The 27,177-nt window shown below is 41.5% G+C and overlaps 2 protein-coding genes across 2 annotated transcripts; one reads left to right on the plus strand and one right to left on the minus strand.

Moving 5' to 3' along the window:
• Positions 1-205: 205 nt before the first annotated feature.
• Positions 206-3,666, plus strand: LOC125381963. Its single transcript, XM_048399360.1, has 2 exons — positions 206-2,021; positions 2,117-3,666. Exons 1-2 carry the CDS (start codon positions 206-208, stop codon positions 3,664-3,666), a joined length of 3,366 nt encoding a protein of 1,121 aa, XP_048255317.1.
• A 16,060-nt stretch (positions 3,667-19,726) lies between these two features.
• LOC124118840 (DNA-binding protein inhibitor ID-4-like) lies at positions 19,727-23,723 on the minus strand. The gene is made up of 3 exons (XM_046481113.2): positions 21,079-23,723; positions 20,582-20,695; positions 19,727-20,223 (listed from the first exon to the last, which is right to left on the minus strand). The coding sequence occupies exons 1-2, from the start codon at positions 21,382-21,384 to the stop codon at positions 20,624-20,626; spliced, it is 378 nt and encodes a 125-aa protein (XP_046337069.1). The 5' UTR covers positions 21,385-23,723; the 3' UTR covers positions 19,727-20,223; positions 20,582-20,623.
• Positions 23,724-27,177: the final 3,454 nt, after the last annotated feature.

Raw genomic sequence — 27,177 nt, forward strand, 5'->3', positions numbered from 1 at the left:
TTCAGTTAATACATGTCTTTTGCAACTGTAATGACTAGGGCTGTGAAATCTTCTTTAAATGTTATATGTTTTCAATCTTTCATTTGGCTTTTTCAGTGCAAAGTATAAAAGATGGGCATGAGTGTGGTGGAACGCCAAAGGCGTTACAGGCAAAGGGAGAGATGGCACTCCAGAATCATAGTCACCTCTGGACAGTGTTACACCTATGACACCAGTGATGGTGCAGAATGTCCAAGTGACATCGTCACCTCTGGACAGTGTTACACCTATGACACCTGTGATGATGCATGATGTCCAAGTGACATCGTCACCTCTGGACAGTGTTACACCTATGACACCAGTGATGATGCATGATGTCCAAGTGACATCGTCACCTCTGGACAGTGTTACACCTATGACACCTGTGATGATGCATGATGTCCAAGTGACATCGTCACCTCTGGACAGTGTTACACCTATGACACCAGTGATGATGCATGATGTCCAAGTGACATCGTCACCTCTGGGCAGTGTTACACCTATGACACCTGTGATGATGCATGATGTCCAAGTGACATCGTCACCTCTGGACAGTGTTACACCTATGACACCTGTGATGATGCATGATGCCCAAGTGACATCGTCACCTCTGGACAGTGTTACACCTATGACACCAGTGATGATGCATGATGTCCAAGTGACATCGTCACCTCTGGACAGTGTTACACCTATGACACCTGTGATGATGCATGATGTCCAAGTGACATCGTCACCTCTGGACAGTGTTACACCTATGACACCAGTGATGATGCATGATGTCCAAGTGACATCGTCACCTCTGGACAGTGTTACACCTTTGACACCTGTGATGATGCAGAATGTCCAAGTGACATTTTTACCTCTGGACACTTTGGAAACACCTATGACACCAGTGATGGTGCAGAATGTTCAAGTGACATCGTCACCTCTGGACACTTTGGAAACACCTATGACACCAGTGATGGTGCAGAATGTCCAAGTGACATCGTCACCTCTGGACACTTTGGAAACACCTATGACACCAGTAAATCCCAACAAATGCATGATGCAGAATGTCCAAGGGACATCGTCACCTCTGGACACTTTGGAAACACCTATGACACCAGTGATGGTGCAGAATGTTCAAGTGACATCGTCACCTCTGGACACTTTGGAAACACCTATGACACCAGTGATGGTGCAGAATGTTCAAGTGACATCGTCACCTCTGGACACTTTGGAAACACCTATGACACCAGTGATGGTGCAGAATGTTCAAGTGACATCGTCACCTCTGGACACTTTGGAAACACCTATGACACCAGTGATGGTGCAGAATGTTCAAGTGACATCGTCACCTCTGGACACTTTGGAAACACCTATGACACCAGTGATGGTGCAGAATGTTCAAGTGACATCGTCACCTCTGGACACTTTGGAAACACCTATGACACCAGTGATGGTGCAGAATGTTCAAGTGACATCGTCACCTCTGGACACTTTGGAAACACCTATGACACCAGTGATGGTGCAGAATGTCCAAGTGACATCGTCACCTCTTGACACTTTGGAAACACCTATGACACCAGTGATGGTGCAGAATGTCCAAGTGACATCGTCACCTCTGGACACTTTGGAAACACCTATGACACCAGTGATGGTGCAGAATGTCCAAGTGACATCGTCACCTCTGGACACTTTGGAAACACCTATGACACCAGTGATGGTGCAGAATGTCCAAGTGACATCGTCACCTCTGGACACTTTGGAAACACCTATGACACCAGTGATGGTGCAGAATGTTCAAGTGACATCGTCACCTCTGGACACTTTGGAAACACCTATGACACCAGTGATGGTGCAGAATGTCCAAGTGACATCGTCACCTCTGGACACTTTGGAAACACCTATGACACCAGTGATGATGCATGATGTCCAAGTGACATCGTCACCTCTGGACAGTGTTACACCTATGACACCTGTGATGATGCATGATGTCCAAGTGACATCGTCACCTCTGGACAGTGTTACACCTATGACACCTGTGATGATGCATGATGTCCAAGTGACATCGTCACCTCTGGACAGTGTTACACCTATGACACCTGTGATGATGCAGAATGTCCAAGTGACATTTTTACCTCTGGACACTTTGGAAACACCTATGACACCAGTGATGGTGCAGAATGTTCAAGTGACATCGTCACCTCTGGACACTTTGGAAACACCTATGACACCAGTGATGGTGCAGAATGTCCAAGTGACATCGTCACCTCTGGACACTTTGGAAACACCTATGACACCAGTAAATCCCAACAAATGCATGATGCAGAATGTCCAAGGGACATCGTCACCTCTGGACACTTTGGAAACACCTATGACACCAGTGATGGTGCAGAATGTTCAAGTGACATCGTCACCTCTGGACACTTTGGAAACACCTATGACACCAGTGATGGTGCAGAATGTTCAAGTGACATCGTCACCTCTGGACACTTTGGAAACACCTATGACACCAGTGATGGTGCAGAATGTTCAAGTGACATCGTCACCTCTGGACACTTTGGAAACACCTATGACACCAGTGATGGTGCAGAATGTTCAAGTGACATCGTCACCTCTGGACACTTTGGAAACACCTATGACACCAGTGATGGTGCAGAATGTTCAAGTGACATCGTCACCTCTGGACACTTTGGAAACACCTATGACACCAGTGATGGTGCAGAATGTCCAAGTGACATCGTCACCTCTGGACACTTTGGAAACACCTATGACACCAGTGATGGTGCAGAATGTCCAAGTGACATCGTCACCTCTGGACACTTTGGAAACACCTATGACACCAGTGATGGTGCAGAATGTCCAAGTGACATCGTCACCTCTGGACACTTTGGAAACACCTATGACACCAGTGATGGTGCAGAATGTTCAAGTGACATCGTCACCTCTGGACACTTTGGAAACACCTATGACACCAGTGATGGTGCAGAATGTCCAAGGGCCATCGTCACCTCTGGACACTTTGGAAACACCTATGACACCAGTGATGGTGCAGAATGTCCAAGTGACATCGTCACCTCTGGACACTTTGGAAACACCTATGACACCAGTGATGGTGCAGAATGTCCAAGTGACATCGTCACCTCTGGACACTTTGGAAACACCTATGACACCAGTGATGGTGCAGAATGTTCAAGTGACATCGTCACCTCTGGACACATTGGAAACACCTATGACCCCAGTGATGGTGCAGAATGTTCAAGTGACATCGTCACCTCTGGACACTTTGGAAACACCTATGACACCAGTGATGGTGCAGAATGTTCAAGTGACATCTTTACCTCTGGACACTTTGGAAACACCTATGACACCAGTGATGGTGCAGAATGTCCAAGTGACATAGTCACCTCTGGACACTTTGGAAACACCTATGACACCAGTGATGGTGCAGAATGTCCAAGTGACATCGTCACCTCTGGACACTTTGGAAACACCTATGACACCAGTAATGGTGCAGAATGTCCAAGTGACATCGTCACCTCTGGACACTTTGGAAACACCTATGACACCAGTAATGGTGCAGAATGTCCAAGTGATATCGTCACCTCTGGACACTTTGGAAACACCTATGACACCAGTGAATCCCAACAAATGCAGGATGCATGATGTTCAAGGGACATCGTCACCTCTGGACACTTTGGAAACACCTATGACACCAGTAAATCCCAACAAATGCAGGATGCAAGATGTTCAATGGACATCTTTACCTCTGGACACTTTGGAAACACCTATGACACCAGTAAATCCCAACAAATGCATGATGCAGAATGTCCAAGTGACATCGTCACCTCTCGACACTTTGGAAACACCTATGACACCAGTAAATCCCAACAAATGCAGGATGCAGGATGTTCAAGGGACATTTTCACCTCTGGACACTTTGGAAACACCTATGACACCAGTAAATCCCAACAAATGCATGATGCAGGATGTTCAAGGGACATCGTCACCTCTGGACACTTTGGAAACACCTATGACACCAGTGAATCCCAACAAATGCATGATGCAGGATGTTCAAGGGACATCGTCACCTCTGGACACTTTGGAAACACCTACGACACCAGTAAATCCCAACAAATGCATGATGCAGGATGTTCATGAGACATCGTCACTCCTGGACACAAGATGGCGTTCAATGACATTGTTTCTGTTCTATAGACGTCATCTCTGCAAGTGTCTGGTACCTATAATGTTAGCTAGAAGTTCCCATCAGATGAAATGGCACAAGAATTTTGCACTTAGGAAAATCAAAATGACTGACAAAAGCTAGATGGGTTGTGCTTTGGTTGCCATGGCGTGAGTGACGGTATTTAGACGTGTTGTGCTTTGGTTGCCATGGCGTGAGTGACGGTATTTAGACGTGTTGTGCTTTGGTTGCCATGGCGTGAGTAACGGTATTTCGACGTGGTGTGCTTTGGTTGCCATGGCGTGAGTGACGGTATTTCGACGTGTTGTGCTCTAGTTGCCATGAATGACTATTGTTTTACCAGCAATATTTCAGCGATTCGCGGTTACCATGACATACGTCACTAGACCTAGATGTGTTGTGTTTTGGTTGCCATCACATACGTGACGAGAGCTAGATATATTGTATTTTGGTTACCATGACATACGTGACGAGAGCTCATGTGTTTTTATTTTGAATGCCTTGACATACGTGACGAGAGCAGGATGTGGTGTGTTTTGGCTACCTTGACATTTGTGACGAGAGTTTATGTGTTTTTTATTTGGTTACCTTGACATACGTGACTAGAGCAGGATGTGGTGTGTTTTGGTTACCTTGACATACGTGACGAAAGCAGGATGTGGTGTGTTTTGGTTACCTTGACATACGTGACGAGAGAAGGATGTGGTGTGTTTTGGTTACCTTGGCATACGTGACGAGAGCTCATGTGTTTTTGTTTTGGTTACCTTGACATACGTGACGAGAGCTGGATAAGTACTATTTTGGTTGCCATGACATACGTGACGGGTCCTCGTGTGTTTTTGTTTTGGTTACCTTCACATACGTGACGAGAGCCAGAATGATGGGTTACGTAAGTTACGAGATGAGGTAGATTGTTGTTTTCTCGTTACAACAAGTCGGCTAGAAGCACAACAGTATACCACGCGCACGAAGCCGAGTCGAGCACAACACATACATCCACAACACTCGCGTCCACGTGTACTCCAATAATTGCATACAAGTGTGTTGAGAAACCTTTACTCTGATCTGACATTTTAAATCATCGACCTTTCAATCAACGATTAAACAAATTGAGGGTTATTTTCTCAAATGAAGTCAACCTCGTTGCCATGGAATTCGTCAATTACGTAATCAAACACTCGCTTTGCCGCCTGTGTGTCGCCAATGGACTGGCGTTGAGGTCGGCTATGTTTGTGGACGTCTGTGCTGTTACTGGCAACGTACTCCACATGGGAAAATGAGGGGCATTCTCAGCCACTTCTTATTCTGATCCCCTCAAACTGGCCCCTCGCGAAACAATAAGCTCGTAAGTTTTGTCTTTGAACGATCAGAGGGAAAATACCACAATTATTCTGCTATAGTGGGGTCTATTTACACAGGTGTGGGCGCACAACAAATATATCTATCAGAGTAAACACAGCGCTCGTTAACGACAAACATTTGTCTCTAACTTTGACTTGATAATAGAGCACTAATAATCACTCTCCGCAGTGTGGACCACGTGCGCTGCCAATTATGCTTACTCGTGCAGCGATGTGCGCGCGCATATATCATGCGGGCTTGACTTCCGTTCTACCAGGTGGCTTCAAGTCGTTAATATATTGAGGTCTTGCAAGGGCAAGAGGTCATCGTGCTCTGAATGAAACTCCCAGCTATAAATCACCCCCTTCAATGTATTTCCGTGAAGAATCCCTGGTCGCAACGTGCATCCCCCTGCCGCAGTGTGATAATCCGCCTTTGGTTGGAGATCGTTTTAGAAATCGCACGTGCATTATAACCGGAACCAATTCGGGTTGTACATTAAATCCTGCATAAAGGCGCAGTTTCGTCAAGTTACCATTATTTACAGATCAAAAGATTTGACTCAGTTTCTAGAGAAAGTTTTAAATGACGTCTGAAATCGATATCAAGATTTTTCAGGGTTTTTTTCATGCATGGGGGATATCTTTTGTGCTCCCGCGGCAGTCGTGATATTACCATTAGCAGTGTATGATGACTGTAACCAGAAGATGATGCCAGCCTGCCATCATCACGACACGAAGCGGCGGCGTCCACTGGATCATTCTTCATTCACAGCAACTGCACAGGGACCCACCCCGTGGAATGAGATTCCCACCACAGTCCCCATGTTTATCGAGGCCTTGTGTCTGATGCTTATCAAGGCCTAGTGTCTGATGTTTATCAAGGCCTGATGCATGATTGTCTTCAAGGTCTGGTGTCTGATGTTTGTCAAGGCCTAGTGTCTGATGTTTATCAAGGCATGATGCATGATTGTCTTCAAGGTCTGGTGTCTGATGTTTGTCAAGGCCTAGTGTCTGATGCTTATCAAGGCCAAGTGTCTGATGCTTATCAAGGCCAAGTGTCTGATGCTTATCAAGGCCTATTGTCTGATGTTTATCAAGGCCTGATGCATGATGCTTGTCAAGGTCTAGTGTCTGATGTTTGTCAAGGCCTAGTGTCTGATGCTTATCAAGGCCTATTGTCTGATGTTTATCAAGGCCTAGTGTCTGATGCTTATCAAGGCCTAGTGCCTGATGCTTGTCAAGGCCTAGTGTCTGATGCTTATCAAGGCCTAGTGTCTGATGCTTGTCAAGGCCTAGTGTCTGATGCTTGTCAAGGCCTAGTGCCTGATGCTTGTCAAGGCCTAGTGTCTGATGTTTATCACGGCTTAGTGCCTGATGCTTGTCAAGGCCGTGTGCCTGATGCTTGTCAAGACCTAGTTTCTGATGCTTATCAAGGCCTAGTGTCTGATGTTTATCAAGGCCTAGTGCCTAATGCTTGTCAAGTCCTAGTTTCTGATGCTTGTCAAGGCCTACTGTCTGAAGCTTATCAAGGCCTAGTGTCTGATGCTTGTCAAGGCCTAGTGCCTGATGCTTGTCAAGGCCTAGTGTTTGAAGCTTATCAAGGCCTAATGCCTGATGCTTGTCAGGGCCTAGTGTCTGATGCTTGTCAAGGCCTAGTGTCTGATGTTTATCAAAGCCTAGTCTGAAGCTTATCAAGGCCTTGTGTCACATGATTGTCAAGAAATACTGTTCCGTGGTTGTCACAACCTTGTGTCCAATGCTTATCAAGGTTATATATCTGGGCTAGTTCAGTCCCACTGCCCCATCCTAGCCAAGGCCATATATCCAAGTGTCTTAAAGGGACATTACGTCGACCGTTCTGAAGTATTGTTTGTAAACAATAGCCGATAACCCTCACGCTTACTCGGCTCTGCCCACATTATTCCGCGAAAGAATTTTATTCACCAGTGACCACACAGCGGTCGTAGGCTTATCACGTGACCGGGCTCTTCTGTTTGTTATCAAACGCACTTATTCTGAAAAAAAGAACAGACGGGCCTGAAGCGAGACTTTAGATGTGCTTTGCATACTGTTTTGCATAATTATATATACATACTACTACAACTGCGACAGTGAGGTGCGTGACAAAATAGCTTTACACGAAGCGACTGTATCGCTAACTCTCGGTTTGGCTTCGGGGATAGCACGAGGAGGAAAAGGTCGCAAATGGAAATAGCTTTTTTTCACGTTTTAGGATATTTTCTCAGTAAAAGTGAAGTTTATCTAAATGTGTTGAATCGTCTAAAAATCGTCACAATGTGAAATAGCTTTTTTTCACGTTTTAGGATATTTTCTCAGTAAAAGTGAAGTTTATCTAAATGTGTTGAATCGTCTAAAATAAAACAGATGAAATCACATGGATGGATTGTGTAAGATGTGACGGTGTGAGGTATTTGGCTTGGCCGCAAGGAACTCTGGGAAGGAGAGTGATTGGCTTCATACGACAATAGCTTATTTATAATGTAATATAGGCTTTGATAAACAGTGGTTTCTCATGTAATCTTGCCAGCAATTAGTATTTTGTATCTTATCCGTAATAAAAACACGCAAGCTTTCTCTTCAATTTGCCTCAAATAAAAAAATATGACTGAAGACAGTTTAATTTGTGCAACGCTTGCGTTGTTGACTTCGCTGTGCGGAGCTCTATTGGTTTGGTTTGAGAATTGTATGGTGACGTCACAATGGGAAATTATTTCATGCATGATTTATAAACACAAAGAACTGTCGACGTACTGTCCCTTTAAGACTTTGTGCCCAATGCTTGTCAAGCCCATATATCCAAGTTGCATATGTTCTTGTGCCCAGTGACACGCCACCAACTAAAGTGACACACGACCATCTACACACCATCATCTACAGTGACACATCTCCATCTACAGTGACACACCACCATCTACACGCCACAAACTAAAGTGACACACGACCATCTACACGCCATCATCTACAGGGACACATCTCCATCTACAGTGACACACCACCATCTACACACCACCAACTAAAGTGACACACGACCATCTACACACCATCATCTACAGTGACACATCTCCATCTACAGTGACACACCACCATCTACACGCCACCAACTAAAGTGACACACGACCATCTACACACCATCATCTACAGTGACAAATCTCCATGTACAGTGACACACCACCATCTACAGTGAAATGCCACCATCTACTTTGACACACCTCTATCTACAGTGACACACCACCATCAACAGTGACACACCTCCATCTACTTTGACACACCTCCATCTACAGTGACACACCACCATCAACAGTGACACACCACCATCAACAGTGACACACCACCATCTACAGTGACACACCACCATCTACAGTGACACACCACCATCTACAGTGACACACTACCATCAACAGTGACACACCACCATCTACAGTGACACGCCTCAATCTACAGTGACACATCACCATCTACAGTGACACACTACATCTACAGTGACACACCTCCATCTACAGTGACAAACCACCATCTACAGTGACACACCTCCATCTACACGCCACCATCTACAGTGACACACCTCCATCTACATGCCACCATCTACAGTGACACACCACCATCAACAGTGACACACTGCCATCAACAGTGACACACCAGCATCTACAGTGACACACCACCATCTACAGTGACACACCGCCATCAACAGTGACACACCAGCATCTACAGTGACACACCACCATCTACAGTGACACACCGCCATCAACAGTGACACACCAGCATCTACAGTGACACACCGCCATCAACAGTGACGCACCACCATTTACACGCCACCATCTACAGTGACACACCTCCATCTACAGTGACACACCACAGTCCTCCTCCCCGTGTAGTTGAGAAACTAGACTCGCCAGACTCCATGTCAAATGTCACGTGATGTCATCTGAATGTCAACTGGTGACTGGACCTAATCCTGCAGTCTATTATCACGTGACACTGACACGTCAGGTGGTGTTTGTTCCCTAGAACACGGGCGGAAGAACGCCCGCTGGGTCTTACCGTGTTAATAACTTAATAAGCTCCAACTATATCCCGCATGACACAACCATCACGTCGCATGCGCTTGCCCAATGCATAAGTCACATTAGAATCACTGGACAATATTGATCTATATCACCAGTTGATATGTTGTTGCCATGGTACCACCATCACATTCGCATCACTGAAGGACAATGGTCGTCGGCACGATAGATATACATCATATGCACGTTGCGGGCGAATACACACATATTACACACGTCGCGTACGAATAGACATATCTAAGACACGTTGCTTTCGAATACGGCCATATTACATACGATGCTTTCGAATACACACATATAACACAAGTCTTTGAAGGGCATTTAAAAGAGATGCACATAAGGAAGAGCATTTTTGGATGTCAACTTCTTTATGATGATAAAGAATCTGACATCCATTCTCTTCCTTACATATTACACACTGTGTGTACGAATACACACATATTACACACTTTGTGTACGAATACACATATTACACACTTTGTGTACGAAAACACACATGTTACACACTTTGTGTACGAAAACACATATTACACACTTTGTGTACGAAAACATACATATTACACACTTTGTGTACGAAAACATACATATTACACACTTTGTGTACGAATGCACACATATTACACACTTCGTGTACGAATACACACATATTACACACTTCGTGTACGAATACACACATATTACACACTTTGTGTACGAATGCACACATATTACACACTTCGTGTACGAATACACACATATTACACACTTCGTGTACGAATGCACACATATTACACACTTCGTGTACGAATACACACATATTGCACACTTCGTGTACGAATACACACATATTACACACTGTGTGTACAAAAACACATATATTACACACTTTGTATACGAATACACACATATTACACACTGTGTGTACGAATACACACATATTACACACTTTGTGTATGAATACACACATATTACACACTGTGTGTACGAATACACACATATTACACACTTCGTGTATGAATACATACATATTGCACTCTTTGTGTACGAATACATACATATTGCACTCTTTGTTTACGAATACACACATATTATACACTTTGTGTACGAATACACACATATTGCACTCTTTGTGTACGAATACACACATATTACAAACTTTGTGTACGAATACACACATATTACAAACTTTGTGTACGAATACACACATATTACACACTTTGTGTACGAATACACACATATTACACACTTTGTGTATGAATACACACATATTACACACTTTGTGTATGAATACACACACATTACACACTTTGTGTACGAATACAAACATATTATACACTTTGTGTACGAATACACAAGTATTTCACACTTTGTGTACGAATACACACATATTGCACACTTTGTGTACAAATACACACATATTATCCACGTTGGTTTCGAATAAATACATCTTATACAAGCTGCGTACGAAAACACATATTACAGACGTTGCGTACGACTTCAAACACATTACACTCATACTGTTTGACACACACACGCGCACGCACACACACACACACACACACACACTACTCGCTGAGAGCGACTACACATGGGTAGTGTACATTGTGTGTGTTATTTTACAAATAACAACTCATCATAACGTTAAGGCAGATTGTTCGCAAAAAACGCAGTTAGGGTTTGTAATTCTGCGTTTTCACGCAGATATAGAAATATGAAACACGCACTGAAAAGGGCCCTTGGTGGGATCGTCCCGCTTCTGGAGAGTCTTGATAGCACTGAGAAACTAAGCGAAAAGTATTGTGTCACTTTCTTGGTGAACCTTATCATTTTACCTTGATGATAGAGCAATTTCATGAAAAACGTGTGTCGGTAGTGGGATTCAAACCCGCTAAGCCCAAACGGAAGGCTAACGAATATAGTCTTCTGGGACGTCGACATGGTAGAAATTGTATGAAATAACAACGAAATATTTACTAACATCAAAACAAATTGTTTATCCATTATTTTATCAACTGTCAAATATGTGTTTTATACAGTTTTATACTCTATGTTACTCTATGCATTGTAGTATTTATGCGTAAGTGGTTTGATACCTTTCCGTTCAACGAAACAAATAGAAAGAAAAGAAATTACTATTATCTTGATCAGGGCTATGTTTGCTCATAAAAGGCCCATGAACATGGACAAGTAATGTTTAGGTGATTGATACATGTGCTCGAATTGGTCCAAAATGAATGGTATAATTGCATTTCATAACTCGAGTTGGCAAAGTGCGAGGTGCACGTGCGAAAGGCTCGGGGACCATATTTCACGTGCATCACGCAACTCACACAGTGTTCTCACAGCTGAGGATAAAGTTCCTGAATATATTTCAAAATACCTGTTTTTAGCATTTTAGATGCTATAAATGTAGGACATTGTTTAAATGGGTTAGAGTACTCGGACCATGGTGTCTAATCGTTGAAATGGTCAGTTAGAGCCGAGGCGCGGACACAAGATGCTCGTGCTCTGACCAAAACTTAGACACCTTTACAGTGTATATTCAACAGCCTTGCTCCAAAGCTGTCCTGAATGAAAAGTCCATGGATGTGTAGTAATTCTATCCTCCTAATAGGCAAGTCTAGATATGTGGACTCCAATCTGGTATTGGGACAATTAGTTCTTAATATTTACACAGTCGAGAAATTATGTTTGAAACTAATAATTATTGCCTTTAAGACTTGTGCAAGTCTACATCAGGGTCATCGCAAAACGAGCGCCTCCGCTGGGGAACAACCAAATAAGTGATGCTGCAGTAGGCATTAAGTGCAGACCCATTTAACACATTCTTTCAAAACATGACAGTAATTGTATCATTTGTCTCTCAAACTAAAACACATGTCAAAAATCTTTCTTTTCCCTTCAAATTGTATGTAATAAATCTTCGATATGCTCCACCGACAGGGGTTAGGCCGACCAGACAAGTTCGCGGATTCAGAACAGGTAATATGTGAAGAAATACCTGGATTTATCAAGCCATAATTATAAATAACAGTTACTGTATGAGTCTTTGAAAACTATCTTGTAATTCTTATATCCTTATTTGCTATAACTACGCTTTGTTTTAAAACTATGGACGTGATTTTTTTCAAATAATTTGTTTTTCTTTTTATCTTTTAATGAACAGCTTTACCTTTCATAACTAACTGATAGTGATTCATAAATACATTCTAATAATATAGTCGAAATCGCACAACGAACTCTTCTTTATATTGAATTTTTAATTCCAGTAAAATATATATTTTAGATCTAAAGGTTTCTGTGGGATGAGGACCAATCGGAACGGGTAGTAAAATGTTACCTCATGTATATTGTTGGTGTCTTTTGCTGGAGAGTTAAGGAAATAGAAATGTGAAACATCATGACGGCTTAATTACCGCTGATGTTTATTCAATTGACTTGAAGTTATATTATTGATAATTACCTCTGGAGAATTATGTTAATTTCATTTTACATGAAGTTAAATTATTGATAATCACCGCTGGGAAATGATGTTAATTCAGTTGACATGAAGTTATATTATTGATAATTACCGCTGGAGAATGATGTTTATTCAATTGACTTGACGTTATATTATTGATAATTACCGCTGGAGAATGATGTTTATTCAGTTGACTTGACGTTATATCATTGATAATTACCGCTGGAGAATGATGTTAATTCAATTGATATGAAGTTATACCATTGATAATTACCGCTGGAAAATGATGTAAAGCCGTTGACGTGAAGTTAAATTATTGATAATTACTTCTGGAGATTAAAGATGTTATAATTCAATTAACATTACGTTATATTGTTGATATTTTCCGCTGGAGATAAATGATGTTATAATTCAATGCATTTGAAATAAAACATTGATAAAAACAAAGAAGTGAAATGTTTGATAAGTCCAATGAATTACACTTACGAACGAAACGATCAAATAAATTTTCAAAAAACAAGAAGTAGTGAAATGTAAGGAAGAAAGCGAAAAAACCTTAGTCAGCAAGGAGGAATTAAATGTTAACGACGAAGAGAACTATTCAGCACAAAACGGTGAAAATATTTTTTGGAAAGGAACAATGAAGTAAAATGATAATTTGCAATGTTGAAATTAAATGTTTAATACGCAGCGATAAAACTTTTGAAAATGAGAAATGCTTTATTTTGTTTCTAAAGGACTGATGAATTCAGATTTAAATGTTTGTATGAGAAAAGGTGTAACATCCTTCACAAGCACCACTGATACAATGTTTATGCAGTATTGTTGGCCAAAATGCATTGATGAAGTCAAACTTAATACGAAGCCGTAACGTAAATGTTTCAAAACCAACGGTGAAGAAAAATGTTATAATAATTATCAGCGAATTTGTGTTTTCCAACTAAATTATGATGCAAAATAATTTGATAACCTTTAGCGAAGTAAAATTTAGAAATTGTGAAATAACTGGGTGAAAAGCACCCTTGGATTATTATAACTGCACAATAAACACTTACTAACAGAAAAATGTTGATGCACGGTGTTTAAGTGTCCCATTTGACTTCAGTAATAATGAACTTATAAGCAAATGTTGAGGAGTTAAGATTGGGTATTATTTAAATATCTTCATATCTTATTTTACATAAACTTAAATGTGATTTACAAGTATTTTTGAATAGTGTTGGAATGTGTCGATCAATCTATACTTTATGACAACTGGGGTATCTGATAGATGTGGGTAGAAGCATTCAGTATGAAGGACATGGGCCCATATACAAACAACAATTTACAAATGTTGGTAGCGACAATATACATAATGTTAAACAATGTTTATTAACAAATAATTTTAATTTTCATACGCATGATAAATAAACAGGCATAGTGATTTTATTTGTTATGTATCATTTGAGGCAATTATCTTTTTAAATGTATGCATATTTACATTAGTAATAGATGTCTTTGGTAGATATTTACTTCTAATATTACCAAAAGTAACACATATAAGAAAAATGCTATTCAACCACCATACCTCGATCACATAAAGGGTAGTTTCTCATGCATAGAGCGTGTTTTGCCACCTACCTTCCTTATTCCTTCCTCTGAACTTTAGTAAATATTTCCAAGCTTTACTTCGCTAATTGCATACAGATACTTTTCTGGTTCCAACAAACTTTTATATTCCTTATAAAGAGTATACCTTGAACTGTTATTAATAATAGTAGCTATCCAATTTTGATTAAACATATCAATAGCGCAATCTTTCAACATACTTATTAAACTTCTTTATATATCTCCAACCGATTTTGGCTGTGTAGATATACATTAAAGTGAATATAATTTTCATTTTTTCACATTTGTTAGATAAAATAAAAGGTTTCCAGAAAATCATCTACAGCTTCCATTACGCCGTTATAGGCTAGGAGTGACAGTTAAGCTTTTCTTCTTTCTTAATAGACGTGGAATAAATACTGAAAATATATTCGAAGCTAAGTGTATTTTATTCCAAGAAAATATTAGTTGGCTGCCGAAAAGTTAAATAATTATACTCTGAAACAGAAGTATTTCCCGTCACCAAATAATTCTCTATTTATTTTGTTCAAGCATATTTAATAAATACTGTAGAATGCGAGTTATAATTACGTAGGTACTGAGGGGGTCGATCTCAATGTTTCGTAGACTTTACACGGGTGTATACACCTATATTTTGAACAAAACACCATGAACCAAAACGGGTACACGGGACGCAGTTGTCTCCCTTACCTCGTTCTTGCAAATCTTTCGTCGAATTTCAATGGATTACGTCTGAAGGATTTTATTTCAGATGAGTAAATCTTAAGTAAAACATGTTGCATACTTTAAGCGAATAACGTTGCCTACCAATAATGCAAGTCCTCAAAAGTAGTAGCACTGACGCGTTATGACACAGCGAATAGAGAAATATTGGCTGTCCGAATGTGAAATATTTATGTGCAGATGGGCTACTATTGGGACACCATAACGTGTCTATTAACACAGTCTGACACACAATACACTCTCAGTATCTACCCTGTCTGACATCCTTATTTGTTCTTTAAAACTGTGTATTTATTTATGTAACGGGTTGATAAATACTTGACTTTGTACTATATTCAAAATTAAAAAGTCTTTTTATTGGAATGGTATATTTTTGAATAATGTTAAACAATACAATAAATGTATGTATAACTTATGTCTTCTTATTGCACTGAACCATTATGCATCAAAAATCCTATTTTGAATCCAGGAATAGTTTACACATTTTTCTTTGACATTTTAACTATAGGCTGAGAGGAATAATCCTGTGTACGTGCATATACAACCTGAGCTTGGCTCATAAATAAGTAAAGAACTCCACATCTATATATGGAATGTTAATTAGCGGCAAACGAGAGCGTGACTTTACCCATTAAGTCAGGTATGGGAAGACTCAGGTTCCCGGGTTTGCCTCGCTATAACGCAAAACACTTCATTTCAAAGCTAGTTCAAGGGCGATCTCGTCAATCTCCGTCGAAAACTGTACCATTTAATAATTCTAATTTACTTTCATTCTGATCGTTTCATGTGAATACTAAAATGGTTTGATTACGATTTGCTTTTATTTATCAGACCTTAAATGATAGATATTACAGACTAAAGCATGGAACCTACTGCTCCACCTGTACACCAGAATATACAGGGGATATTTCCAGCAGACTCGAGTAATTGTGTGACAATGTCATTTGGAAACGGTTTTCAGCTGAATAAATATCTCTGGTAAATATATTCGTATAGCGTATGGTTCGGCGATATATATCGCCCTATCCGTGCACCAGCATACTATATTATGACGTCACAACACAAGACACGCTTCTATGCGGCTTTGAAAATAGTATATGGGTTTTTTTTAAATGTAGGCTTAATAAAGCAACTCATCTGTGAAATTGAAACCAAAATGCACATATACACCCTTTTCTGATCTGGAAGAGTTCATAGAAAAGGGAGAGACTATTAAATATTTGGTTTAGAGATTTGTAAAAGTTTTGTTACGAAATATTTCTTCTTCGTTTAATAATATTTACTTTTGAAATATTTTGTCAAAATATCCCCACTGTAACCATCTAAATGCTACTTATACACACATATTACACAGTATAGCCACCTATATTCCAGTGTAACCACCTACAATATATATTCCCGTGTAGCCATATGTATCCCACTGTGACACTCACTGTCAGCAAGCCAAACGTGTGAATTTTACTGATGTCAGTGTATTGATATTCCACTTAGGAAAGGATCGTAAGTGCGTCACTTTGTCCAATTATGTTGTGTTTTGTCAATAAAATAAGTTTACTTATATTCCACTGTGACTGCCTATATTCCACTGTAACCATCTATAGTCGCTGTAACACCTATATTCCACTGTAACCACCTATATTACACTGTAACTGCCTATATTCCACTGTAACCATCTATACTCGCTGTAACACCTATATTCCAATGTAACCACCTATATTCCACGGTAACCATCTATTTACCGCTGTAACCGCCTATATTCCACTGTAACCATCTATTTACCACTGTAACCACCTATATTCCACTGTAACCTCTATTCGATGCTCCAGTCAGTAAGGAGAGTACCAGCGCGTTGAATGTTTATTAGTCGCGGCACGCAGACCTCGCTACGGCAGTTACAACTAGTCACGACGCGGGCACAGACCTGCTTTGAATGCTAATTCCGATCTTGCTTACTGATAATAAATAAATGGTGAAACTTTGAATACACGTTGTGTTCAAACAGAACTGATTTAAATTCCTGTCATTCATGTTTTGCTATCTACAAAACCGCGTTTCTACAATGACATTCCACTTGGTTTCCTCGGAAACAACACAAGACCAACTGGAGCGAGGAGACCAAAAACGTGAATATGCAAATGTAGGCCATATATTTAAGCAACAAACTCAATATTTCTTAGTAAAATCCCCTAATAAAAAACTGATTTGATTTAAATAATATTAACAAAAAGTTTTGTTGGTAAAACCTGAAACAGAGAATGCGCTCGGTATTTACAAAACTGCTATATTTTCATGTTTGTAGTCATAGAGTATTTGAAGATTATTTTTGGGCTACTTATAAGAATACAACGGAGCGTGCGAGTGGGCAGGATATGATTGTGACGTGTATACGAGTCTGTAATTAGTTCATTAGATCACGTATTTAAATCTTTTCCGCATGCGGCGCACAGCAGTCCATCTGGCGCAATGCGGAGAAATCACGAGCTTGTGGCGACTGAGACCGCCTCCCGCCTGTGTTGTCATGATCACGGAAACATCACGCTACCCTGTGTCCCACGGGCCGTCCCCCGTCGAGAGGGTCGCCTCCCCATCGATCCCGACCCTCGGACCCGCCCTATGTATTACCCAGCGTCTGGGGGAAATATGGAGGGTCCCACGTCTGACTAGGTCACATGGAACACTGGCTGACTATCGACTTTTCCCTGCGTGTTCAGACAATACCGCCTTGTTTGACATGATGTGATTTAGCTAGCTGTCATCAGATTGTTTATTGTTATCTGTTTCTAAAGAAAATGGTTCTGCTTGACGAGCTAATTGATGTAGCAGTAGCTGTGGGGGACAATAGTAGATCTAGTTTGTCCGAACAGGATCGTGCTTGGCGTGTTTTATTGAGGCGGGTTAGTCTCATTAAGTTGAATCATATATATAGAAAATACCCTTTAGCAGAAACTGGATATGGCTCACACGGTTATGAAGGAATTTGAGTCGACTAGTCGGCTAACTGTACATGTATTATGCATGACTCAGGATCGATTTTTCTTAAAACGTGTTAACCTAAGAGAGGCATGCCGTGATGGTGCCGACAGTCGCGGTCCATTATACATACAGAGCCTCTAGCACACCCACTTGGCTGTAAAAATGTGTTTATTTTCAAAATCAACATAACTTGAAATATTCCAACTTAACTCGGTTTCCTGGTTAATTTGTAACACTGGGGTTTCGTGTTTCATCTTGAAACATTCTAAGTGTTGGGCTATTTATTATAAATCTGATTCCTCGTATACGAGAAGGAAGACCCACTTACTTGGGGATATCCGCGCTCCTACCCCCCCACTTAAGGCCCCTCCCCCGATACACCGGTATCCGCTGTGTAATTGGCGCTACAGGAACGACATCCATCCCTCGGCTTCACAAATAGTGGTGTCATGTCCTCCTGTTGGAGATGTACATAGCAATATCTACATCTTGCGGCGTTTTGATATTAATTTCGTAAATTCAAATATCAAGATTGCGACTTTCCATTCCGTCACCATGAGAACAACTCAGCGTTGTTGGGGGTTCAAATCAACGCCCTCCTTTGAGAAATCTTGTCAGTATATTTCACCATAATTCCAATCTCATTTTTACAATTTACAGTATCCACAAATTTGTTTCGTTAGCCCATGTTAATATGTTGATTCATAGAATTGACACTATTAATTATTTCGCGTTATCAAATAATCGCCTTGATTACAGTAGATTACTTGGGTCTTGCACCTGGCCCTCTGTTGTTGACGGGTATCTCACAGATCAGGCTGTTGTGATAGCCCACCTGTGACCAACGGAGCGTTCACTCCTTCTCACCTGTGGTTGACACACCTGACAGCGATCGCTCAATTAATTAGTCGTGTGATGGCTTCCCCCCAAACGTGATGATCGGGGGAAACTGTACACACCTGCACTTCAATAGGGAGTGATGACCCAAGCGTGATTACAAGACAAGCGCTCTAATGGCTTATACCGGACGAGGTTTTAACGCGTACCTGATCTATTGTATAGCGCCTCGCGTTCACATTCGTATTAAAATGAGCTTATGGTTTGAGTGAATATTAAATACCCTAGGATATTTAACATCCCCAATATCACAGACCTGACGTGTGGTTTTGGATACATTATAAATATAATCCCACTTGCAGGTACATCCAGTGCGTGTAGCCACTGTGGTGACATCACTCAGGGAAATAATTTCTTTTAGAAATGGGTTAATTTGAAATTGTATGAACTGACTGGAATCGTTGAGTGACGTCACCACTGAGCTCGCCATGGAGAAAATAGAACACACGGGCACTGATTTTCCATATTTTTGTATTGTGAAAGATCCATGTAACGTATATACAGCGTCCAACAGTGGGTAACAATAATTAAATAACAAAACTCAACAACCGTATCTTACAAAAGGTACAAAAGTCTTCGATAAAGTCTATCACGACACAGCATCGTTGGGAACGTCATAATCTCCTGGCGCGTTTATCCGCGTGGTTCCAGTCGTGAGGTGGTGGTAGTCAGAGTGTCACTTAGTCCGGTACGGGACCGGTAACGGCGGATGCCGTCTCTCCGCTGATCAGGCAGTGAGAGAAGGGTCATCCTTGCCACAGTTGCCGTGGATGTCCCAGCTGATGATCCACGAGATGGCCACATCGGCCTCACATCTCAAGCAGACCGTGGGGAAGGGCCGGCTGCACGTGCGAGTATAGCCTTTCCTTCCGTGTGTGTGTGTGGAGGAACGCTCGAGCGTCGCTCGGTCTGTCAGGATCGCCTGTCATCAGGGATGATACAGAGAGACTTCTGAAATAAAGGAATAAATAATTAGAAACACTGACTAGTTACAAAACCATGTATGGTAAAATGGACAGATTTGTCTGTCTATATCGAGAAGAAATGAGCTTGTTGTTTACACGAGAGATTATTTGTGTTATTGTATCTGGTAATAATCTGGCTAGTTAGCCCACTGACAGCACCCTAACACCTGTTTCCTCGCCGAGAGACACTCCCACAACTAGCGGCGCCAGTCAGTCGCCGCAACGGCCTGCCAAATATTTCAACTATCCCGCAGCCCTCTCTGCTTGTGCAGCTGGGCAGACCGACCGACTCTCTCCAACTCGCTTTGTTTCGGACTAAGCATGTATCGCTCAGATGTACTTACCATTTAATTTGTCCTTCGAGATCCAAAGTGACCGCTTGATGTTTATTTGGATGGGGGTCGGAGATCGCACATGCCGGCCGAAGCTGCTGCCTCCATTAGGACATCGCAAGCAGGCTGAAAACGAGGCCAAATAATCCATAAGATGCTAGTTATCAACATAAAATAATAATGAAGTAAGCTAGAAGCCATTTTCTTGCCCTGATTTTCATGAAAAACGGTCGGATTTTCGAGTTAAAGTAGCAAGTCGATGAGATTTAAGAAATCAATGTTGTATAAGACTCTACATGAGAAAACAAATCGAAAGCCAGCCCGTGTATTCACTGATTGATCGATTAATTCAGCGAGCATATCAATTTACTGGCGTGTTTAAAATGTAATAACTGAATATTAATATCAATAATAAAGCCGACGCGGCTTGACACATGGTAGGATGGGATACAAACAGTATCAGTATTGAAGGCGGTCATCAACAATCATAATAGAATATAGATAGTTACCTCAATTTGGGCGTTGAGGTCCGATTTCTCTGCCAGGGGGGAGCGGCAGACGCTGGCGAGGGGTGGGGGAATAGACGCCATAGCGGGGTGTTTCTCCAGGGTGATTTCCAGGTCTAGGATGTAGTCGATCACATGTTGGAGAAGCGCTACCTTGGAAATCCTCTTGTGCTGAGGCACGGAGGGCACTAGTTCCTTCAGTTTGTGGAAACACGCCGACATTTCGGAATCCTCAATCCTTGGTTTGGTAATTTTAATGTCCTTGACACCGAAGTCAGCGCGGACACAGGTTTCTACAACAGCCTTCATAATGTAGGTGGGTTGGTAGGTAGTAACTCGAGGTAAGTAATAGTAGAGCGAGAGAATGAGAAGCACGTCCGAATACTACGAGCTCAGTTGAGTGTATGGCTGAAGGGGGTTGGCCAGCCTTATATACACCACCGAGTTCTTTACAGCCATCCACTGCAACAACACTGACAGCTAAGCTCCGCCCTCCCAGCTGACCAATCAACCGCAGCTTGGGTTGGTTTCAAAAGCCCCGTCAGGTTTTAACCAATCAGAACGTGGGACTGCATAAGCTTATCAATTCAAGCCACGCCTCCTCCAATTTTTTCCCAGGCTCAACTTTCAACACACAAGCGAAGTATCAGCGTTTAAAATGTCTCCTTTTTTCAACTATTGACATAGAAATATTTTTGGGAAAGTTGAATTATATATTTGGAAGGCTACGACTATTTTTCCATGTAGAGAAGTAGAGTCGAGAATAAACTCCCCTTGTCAGTCGCGGCGAGAGGTGGCAGGTGATTAATAGCTCTACGCTCTACAATCAGCGGCGGCGAAGCGCGACAGACTGGCGCCAGCTCTGTGACGTCACCCATTCACTGTGTGTATATTTGCTATCGTAGACGGCGCCAGCCAGGCGGTCGCTGTAGCTACCACGCTGTCAATCAACACAAACATCAAAGAGGCCGCCCTCCCATGGCTGATAAATTGCATTAAAATCCGTCACCTTCGCCCTGTAGATGGTTCACAGCCGCACACCTGCGAATCTGCATATATTCATGTGTGCTTTCGAGTGTCTCGCTCTAGACTTGAGGCGCCGGGGAGCTGCAGAGATTAGCAAAAATAAATAAGTGTTGTGTTGTGGTATTCTGACTGCCGGCTTGTTCCTCCGATGTCCGGCCACATTGCGGTATGTGACACTAAATATTGCAGCCCAGCTGCCCCGACCATTAGGCAGGCCGTGTTTAATCAGAAAGCATCATGTTCACACTAGTAAAGAAACAAAGGCCCCACACTCGATGAACCGCGTACGGCTCTGCCCGGCACAGAGGCACACAACCACAGTCTCGAGCACTGGTTTCAGGGACACACAATATTTATTATCGCTACATCAAAGTAAAACTTCAATTTTTAATTTCGAAGATAAATACGCGAGTTGTAGTATAGCGATACTTATGTCCGTCTTTATTTGGGTGTGTGTTCATAACATATCTACCACGATCGTGATCATTGAGAGATATCCAGCTAGTGTTTCCCAATTGCAAGTTCACCGTGTCAGTTTTTGCAGATGGTAACTTGGCGCACATGTCATTTGTATATATTGTTGTGGAGCTTGCTGTATCTCCTGACTCCATCTTTCGCAGATTTGTGGGACGCTCTGTGTGAGAGGTGTCGATAACAGGCGAGCCGCGGGGTGGCGACAGAGTTATCGCTCCTGGCTCCAACCTCGCGTGAGACTCTACCAGTTTTGGCATCAGATCTTGTTTGTTAGTATTCAATGTCAGTCTTCTTGCAAGATAAGCGAACACTCATCCACTGTCTGCATGGGGTATGGATCCCGGGGGTGGGGGGGATTGACTGCGCCACCTGTCGGGCACCTGTTTTACTTCATCATCCATCCTTGGCAGTGCCTGCGCCACATCGCAGAGATGCACCCGACCCCTAACACTCCACCCCTGGTACACCAGCAGAGAGTTTGACCCACACTGACATGACACCCATTTGTAACCAACCGTCCAAGAATTGTTCCATCTACACAGACTAACTTTCAAGGAGTTACGTATCCAGTCCAAGAAATTAGTTTCCAAAACTTCAGAATCCAATAACCCCCGTGTCCTTTTTGGAACAAATGCGTTATACCGTCCGTGCATCACGTGAGATTTCATTATCGGCGTGTCATCGGGTAGTTTCAACAATATTTCAGCAAGACAATCTCATGCAATATTCCAGCACCATTTGACAGTCGTTGATTAATCTTGTATGTAGTTTCCCAATATCCTAGCAGATGTCGGCTGATTAGGGAGCCCTTGTCTCTCTACCCCGTCCACCAGATGGGCAGGGCCGTTCTGAGATGGGAGAGAAATTAGCCGATTCCCAGCGGTTTGGTAGCAGCAGCAGCACAGGTGTGGGTATCCTCCATCTGTCCGCTCTCAGGGACAAAGGGCAACGCCAGCTGAGAAGTCATATTTCAGCCTTTTCCCACACGATGAGGAAAAGGCCCACACGGCAGTGTACTGTAGGCCTCTGCTGACCTGCCTGTCCGATGGTCCGGTTGTTCGTCGGACTTTCCATGTACATCCATATTAAAGATATTTCCTTTGTATCGGACCTGTTCCAGAGCCAGGAAGTATGTGGCTTCCTTGGCCGAGTGGTCGCGTGGCTAAGTGTGGCCAAGCCGCGCGGCGCGTGCACTATGTATAGAATATCGGGGAGGGAGGGTCTAGGCGACAGTGCTCTATTGTTAAGGCTGATAACTTGATTACGGTGAATAAACAGTGGCGCGTGCCGCTACGATCAATGTGTGCCGACAACCAATCAGAGAGCGGAACGTCACTGGACAGGTAGCCGTACTGGGCTATTTTTAGATTACAAGCTTGGCTTGTCACTTTTCGGCGGCCCAACTCAAACAAAATGAGTGATGTTTTACTCCAACACAAACCGCCGTTACTACAAAGATGCGTGGGAACACCAGCGCTGGCTTCTGGTAGCCGCAGAGTGTTGATACAGTTCAATTGATAATTGTTAATGATTGTTTTTACAAATACCAAACCGTGAGGACGTGCATAGCCTTTTTCAATTTGGGTATTGAGAGCCTCTTAAAGTTGGGTTTAACAGGATATTATAGAAATCAAATCTTAGTAGATATGAGATTATATTACTCAATTGAACTCCTGTTGTGTATAGTGTATATTGTACCCTGTTCAAAGTTTATATTTTCTTATGTTTTTTATATATTTTGTCGTTTGTTGTTTATAGTTTATATTGTCTTCTGTTGTGTATAGTTTCTTAAGTGTCCCCTGTTTATAGTGCATCATGATGAGTATAGTTTATATTGTTTCCCTTTTTTGTGTATTATATATTTTATCATGTTATGTAGAGCTGACAGTGTCTTCTTGTTTTCGTCGACTTCTTCTAGAGCAGGGCGGTCGGGTAGCCTTGTGGTTAAAGCCTTCGCTCGTCACGCCGAAGACCCGGGTTCGATTCCTGACATGGGTACAATGTGGGAAGCCCATTTCTGGTGTCCCCCGCCGTGATAGTGCTGGAATATTGCTAAAAGCGGCGTAAAACCATACTCGCTCACTCTTCTAGAGCAATAATGTTGCTCGAGTCACATGTATTCGCCTGTCAGAGGGGAATAGACTCTTTATGAAAGGGGACCTATGTCATACCTTGGAAGTCCTGTTTTCATGTGAAATTTTATTTTATTTTTTTAAAAGTCCCTTTTATATTTCTTTTGAAGGTTTCAGTTAGGATTGGAAGGAGAAGTTCACTACCGGTGCCATAAAAAATAACAAGTTACCTGCGAGTGTATCTGACATGTCTGCTTATTTCATGTCGACCCGTTAAGATCCGGGGAAGAAAATTGGTCGACTTGGTTGATTCATGTCATCGTATCCAAATTTCGTGGATTGATGCTAAAGATGTCAATCACTATGTTGTCTGGTCCCTTACTCGATTATTTACATAACAACAAACAAAACATTCACATGTGTGTCGTTCTCTTTGGTAAATGACAAAAAGGGTATCATCTCACAGATAATTGGCACGTTAATCCAAAACATTATTCATGTAAAATAAAATCCAACTAAAAAATGGTATCCAACATATAACATGAAACAGAAGTGTGACATTTCTGTATATGAATACGGGAGTAGTGCTCTTTTCAGAGATAACTTTTTTGTTTTGAAACTTAAACAATCTGATTTCCATTCTATTCCGTACAGGGGACTGTTGACAAAGCCCTGCCCCACAACCTCCTCCCATGGGAAGTACAACCTGCCCTCGAGATCAACTCTCAATGCGCTCTTCAGATGTCGGGCACCTGCTCTCAAAGCCATCCTCTGACCACTGGTCACTTCAAATACCTGTACAGGTGTGCGTTACGATCTCACCGCTACAGGTGCTCAAATTCCAATCAAGCCTAATAATAAAAGCCAGCTACAACTCAACAGGTGGAGGCCAGTTACGGATGCCGATGTCAACTTTGATGTCGGGCTAATAATGTGACAGTAATCCCGAGTTGGGGCGACCATTTGTTGTGGTGGTAGGAGTAACATGTATAGTTGCTAGGTTTGTCCTGTTTCTGCCATTTATCCCCGATGTCAGTGCAGGTGTGTCGATTGTGAGGCGGTACATCAGTGTCTCCAGACTGGAGATATACCCCAGCACATTAAACCGCTGGGAGAGGAATGTTGAGTGGTCGCCTTGAAAAATAGGATGTCAAAGGTCAATGATCATAAGTCAACTACAACTGTATCTAACTAAAGTCATTTTGTAAATGGTTGTCTGTGTCACAGGAACTGATCTTGTTATTACCTCTCAGATAGATGTTCTTGAAACCATGCACTACTTAAATGTAGGACTTAATTATTCCATAACTTGTGCTCGCATGTGTAACTTGTCATTAGTACAACCTGGTTTCCAACCCCAACTAGAAACCCGCAATGTCTTCGTAGTTTATCCTCTTACTTGGGATAACCTGCAGCTGTAGCTTCTATTACGAAGACAATATTCATATGTTTAGCACTAAAAACATTTGCATGATGACACTATAAATGCAGAAACCGTTATAATAAAAATATCAATTTGTATGTTGATCTATATTTTGGAAGTAGATTTTTGTCAGATGATACATTCTGGCATCAAACTTGGTTGTTGTCATCCAACGGCACATTTCTGATAATGCAGCTTGTTTTTTGTAGACAAAAAAAAACAAAAAAATATATCACACTATTTCTTTTTCCGTCTCATTTACAATGATGTTCAAACATGACTCGTTCTTCTACTCTGAGGGAGGTGATTTTAACACTTAAGTATACTGTAATTTTAGAAAACTAGAACTTTAGACAATAACATGAAATCAATACATTTGTATATACTTCATTTCAAAATGTTTAAACTCCCCCCACTCATGGCACGAAGCTGTTGTTCATGACCACTTGCTTCGTTAAAAATATTTACTTTATCATCCCGTGTTATTTTCTGATATTGCCTCCATGAATAAAACTTGTAATGGAGAGGTATTGATATAAGCCTTATTGGCTTGTTCATAGAATAAAAATATATTTAGATTAAAACTATTATCATGTGCAGTGTTCAAATTTCAGCCATGTAAGATCTAACTGCTGATTTCTACCATAAGGGATATAGTATAATAAATATTGTTCGGTTATTCAGAATTGACAGATGCATTTATTGCCCATGATTATTTTACCCAAACAAATCGCTCTAGTAGCTTTTTAATGTTACATGGATATAAAACAATTACGTTGTGTATGCATTATGTTTGTATGCATGTTGATAAACATGAAACTACGTGTCTACCCGAACACATCTCCGTGAACATTATATAGCACATAATATGATAACGGAAGGAAAATAACAAAGTTCGACACAATGTTTTACATAATGCTAAAACTTCTACTGTAAAACTTGTTCAATTTTTCATTGTAAAATCTAAAAGATTTAAAATTTAAATATGTGTCTGCAACACGATTACATCAATCAAATAGTTGTTTGTATTTGTGACATGCTGGTATGTGGATGTATAGGTATACAAGCATATATGTGTATACGTATTTGTGTATTGATGCACCGATT

This window comes from Haliotis rufescens, unplaced genomic scaffold (genome assembly GCF_023055435.1).
Source record: "Haliotis rufescens isolate VD_foot unplaced genomic scaffold, xgHalRufe1.0.p SCAF_2, whole genome shotgun sequence".
NCBI lineage: Eukaryota > Metazoa > Mollusca > Gastropoda > Lepetellida > Haliotidae > Haliotis > Haliotis rufescens.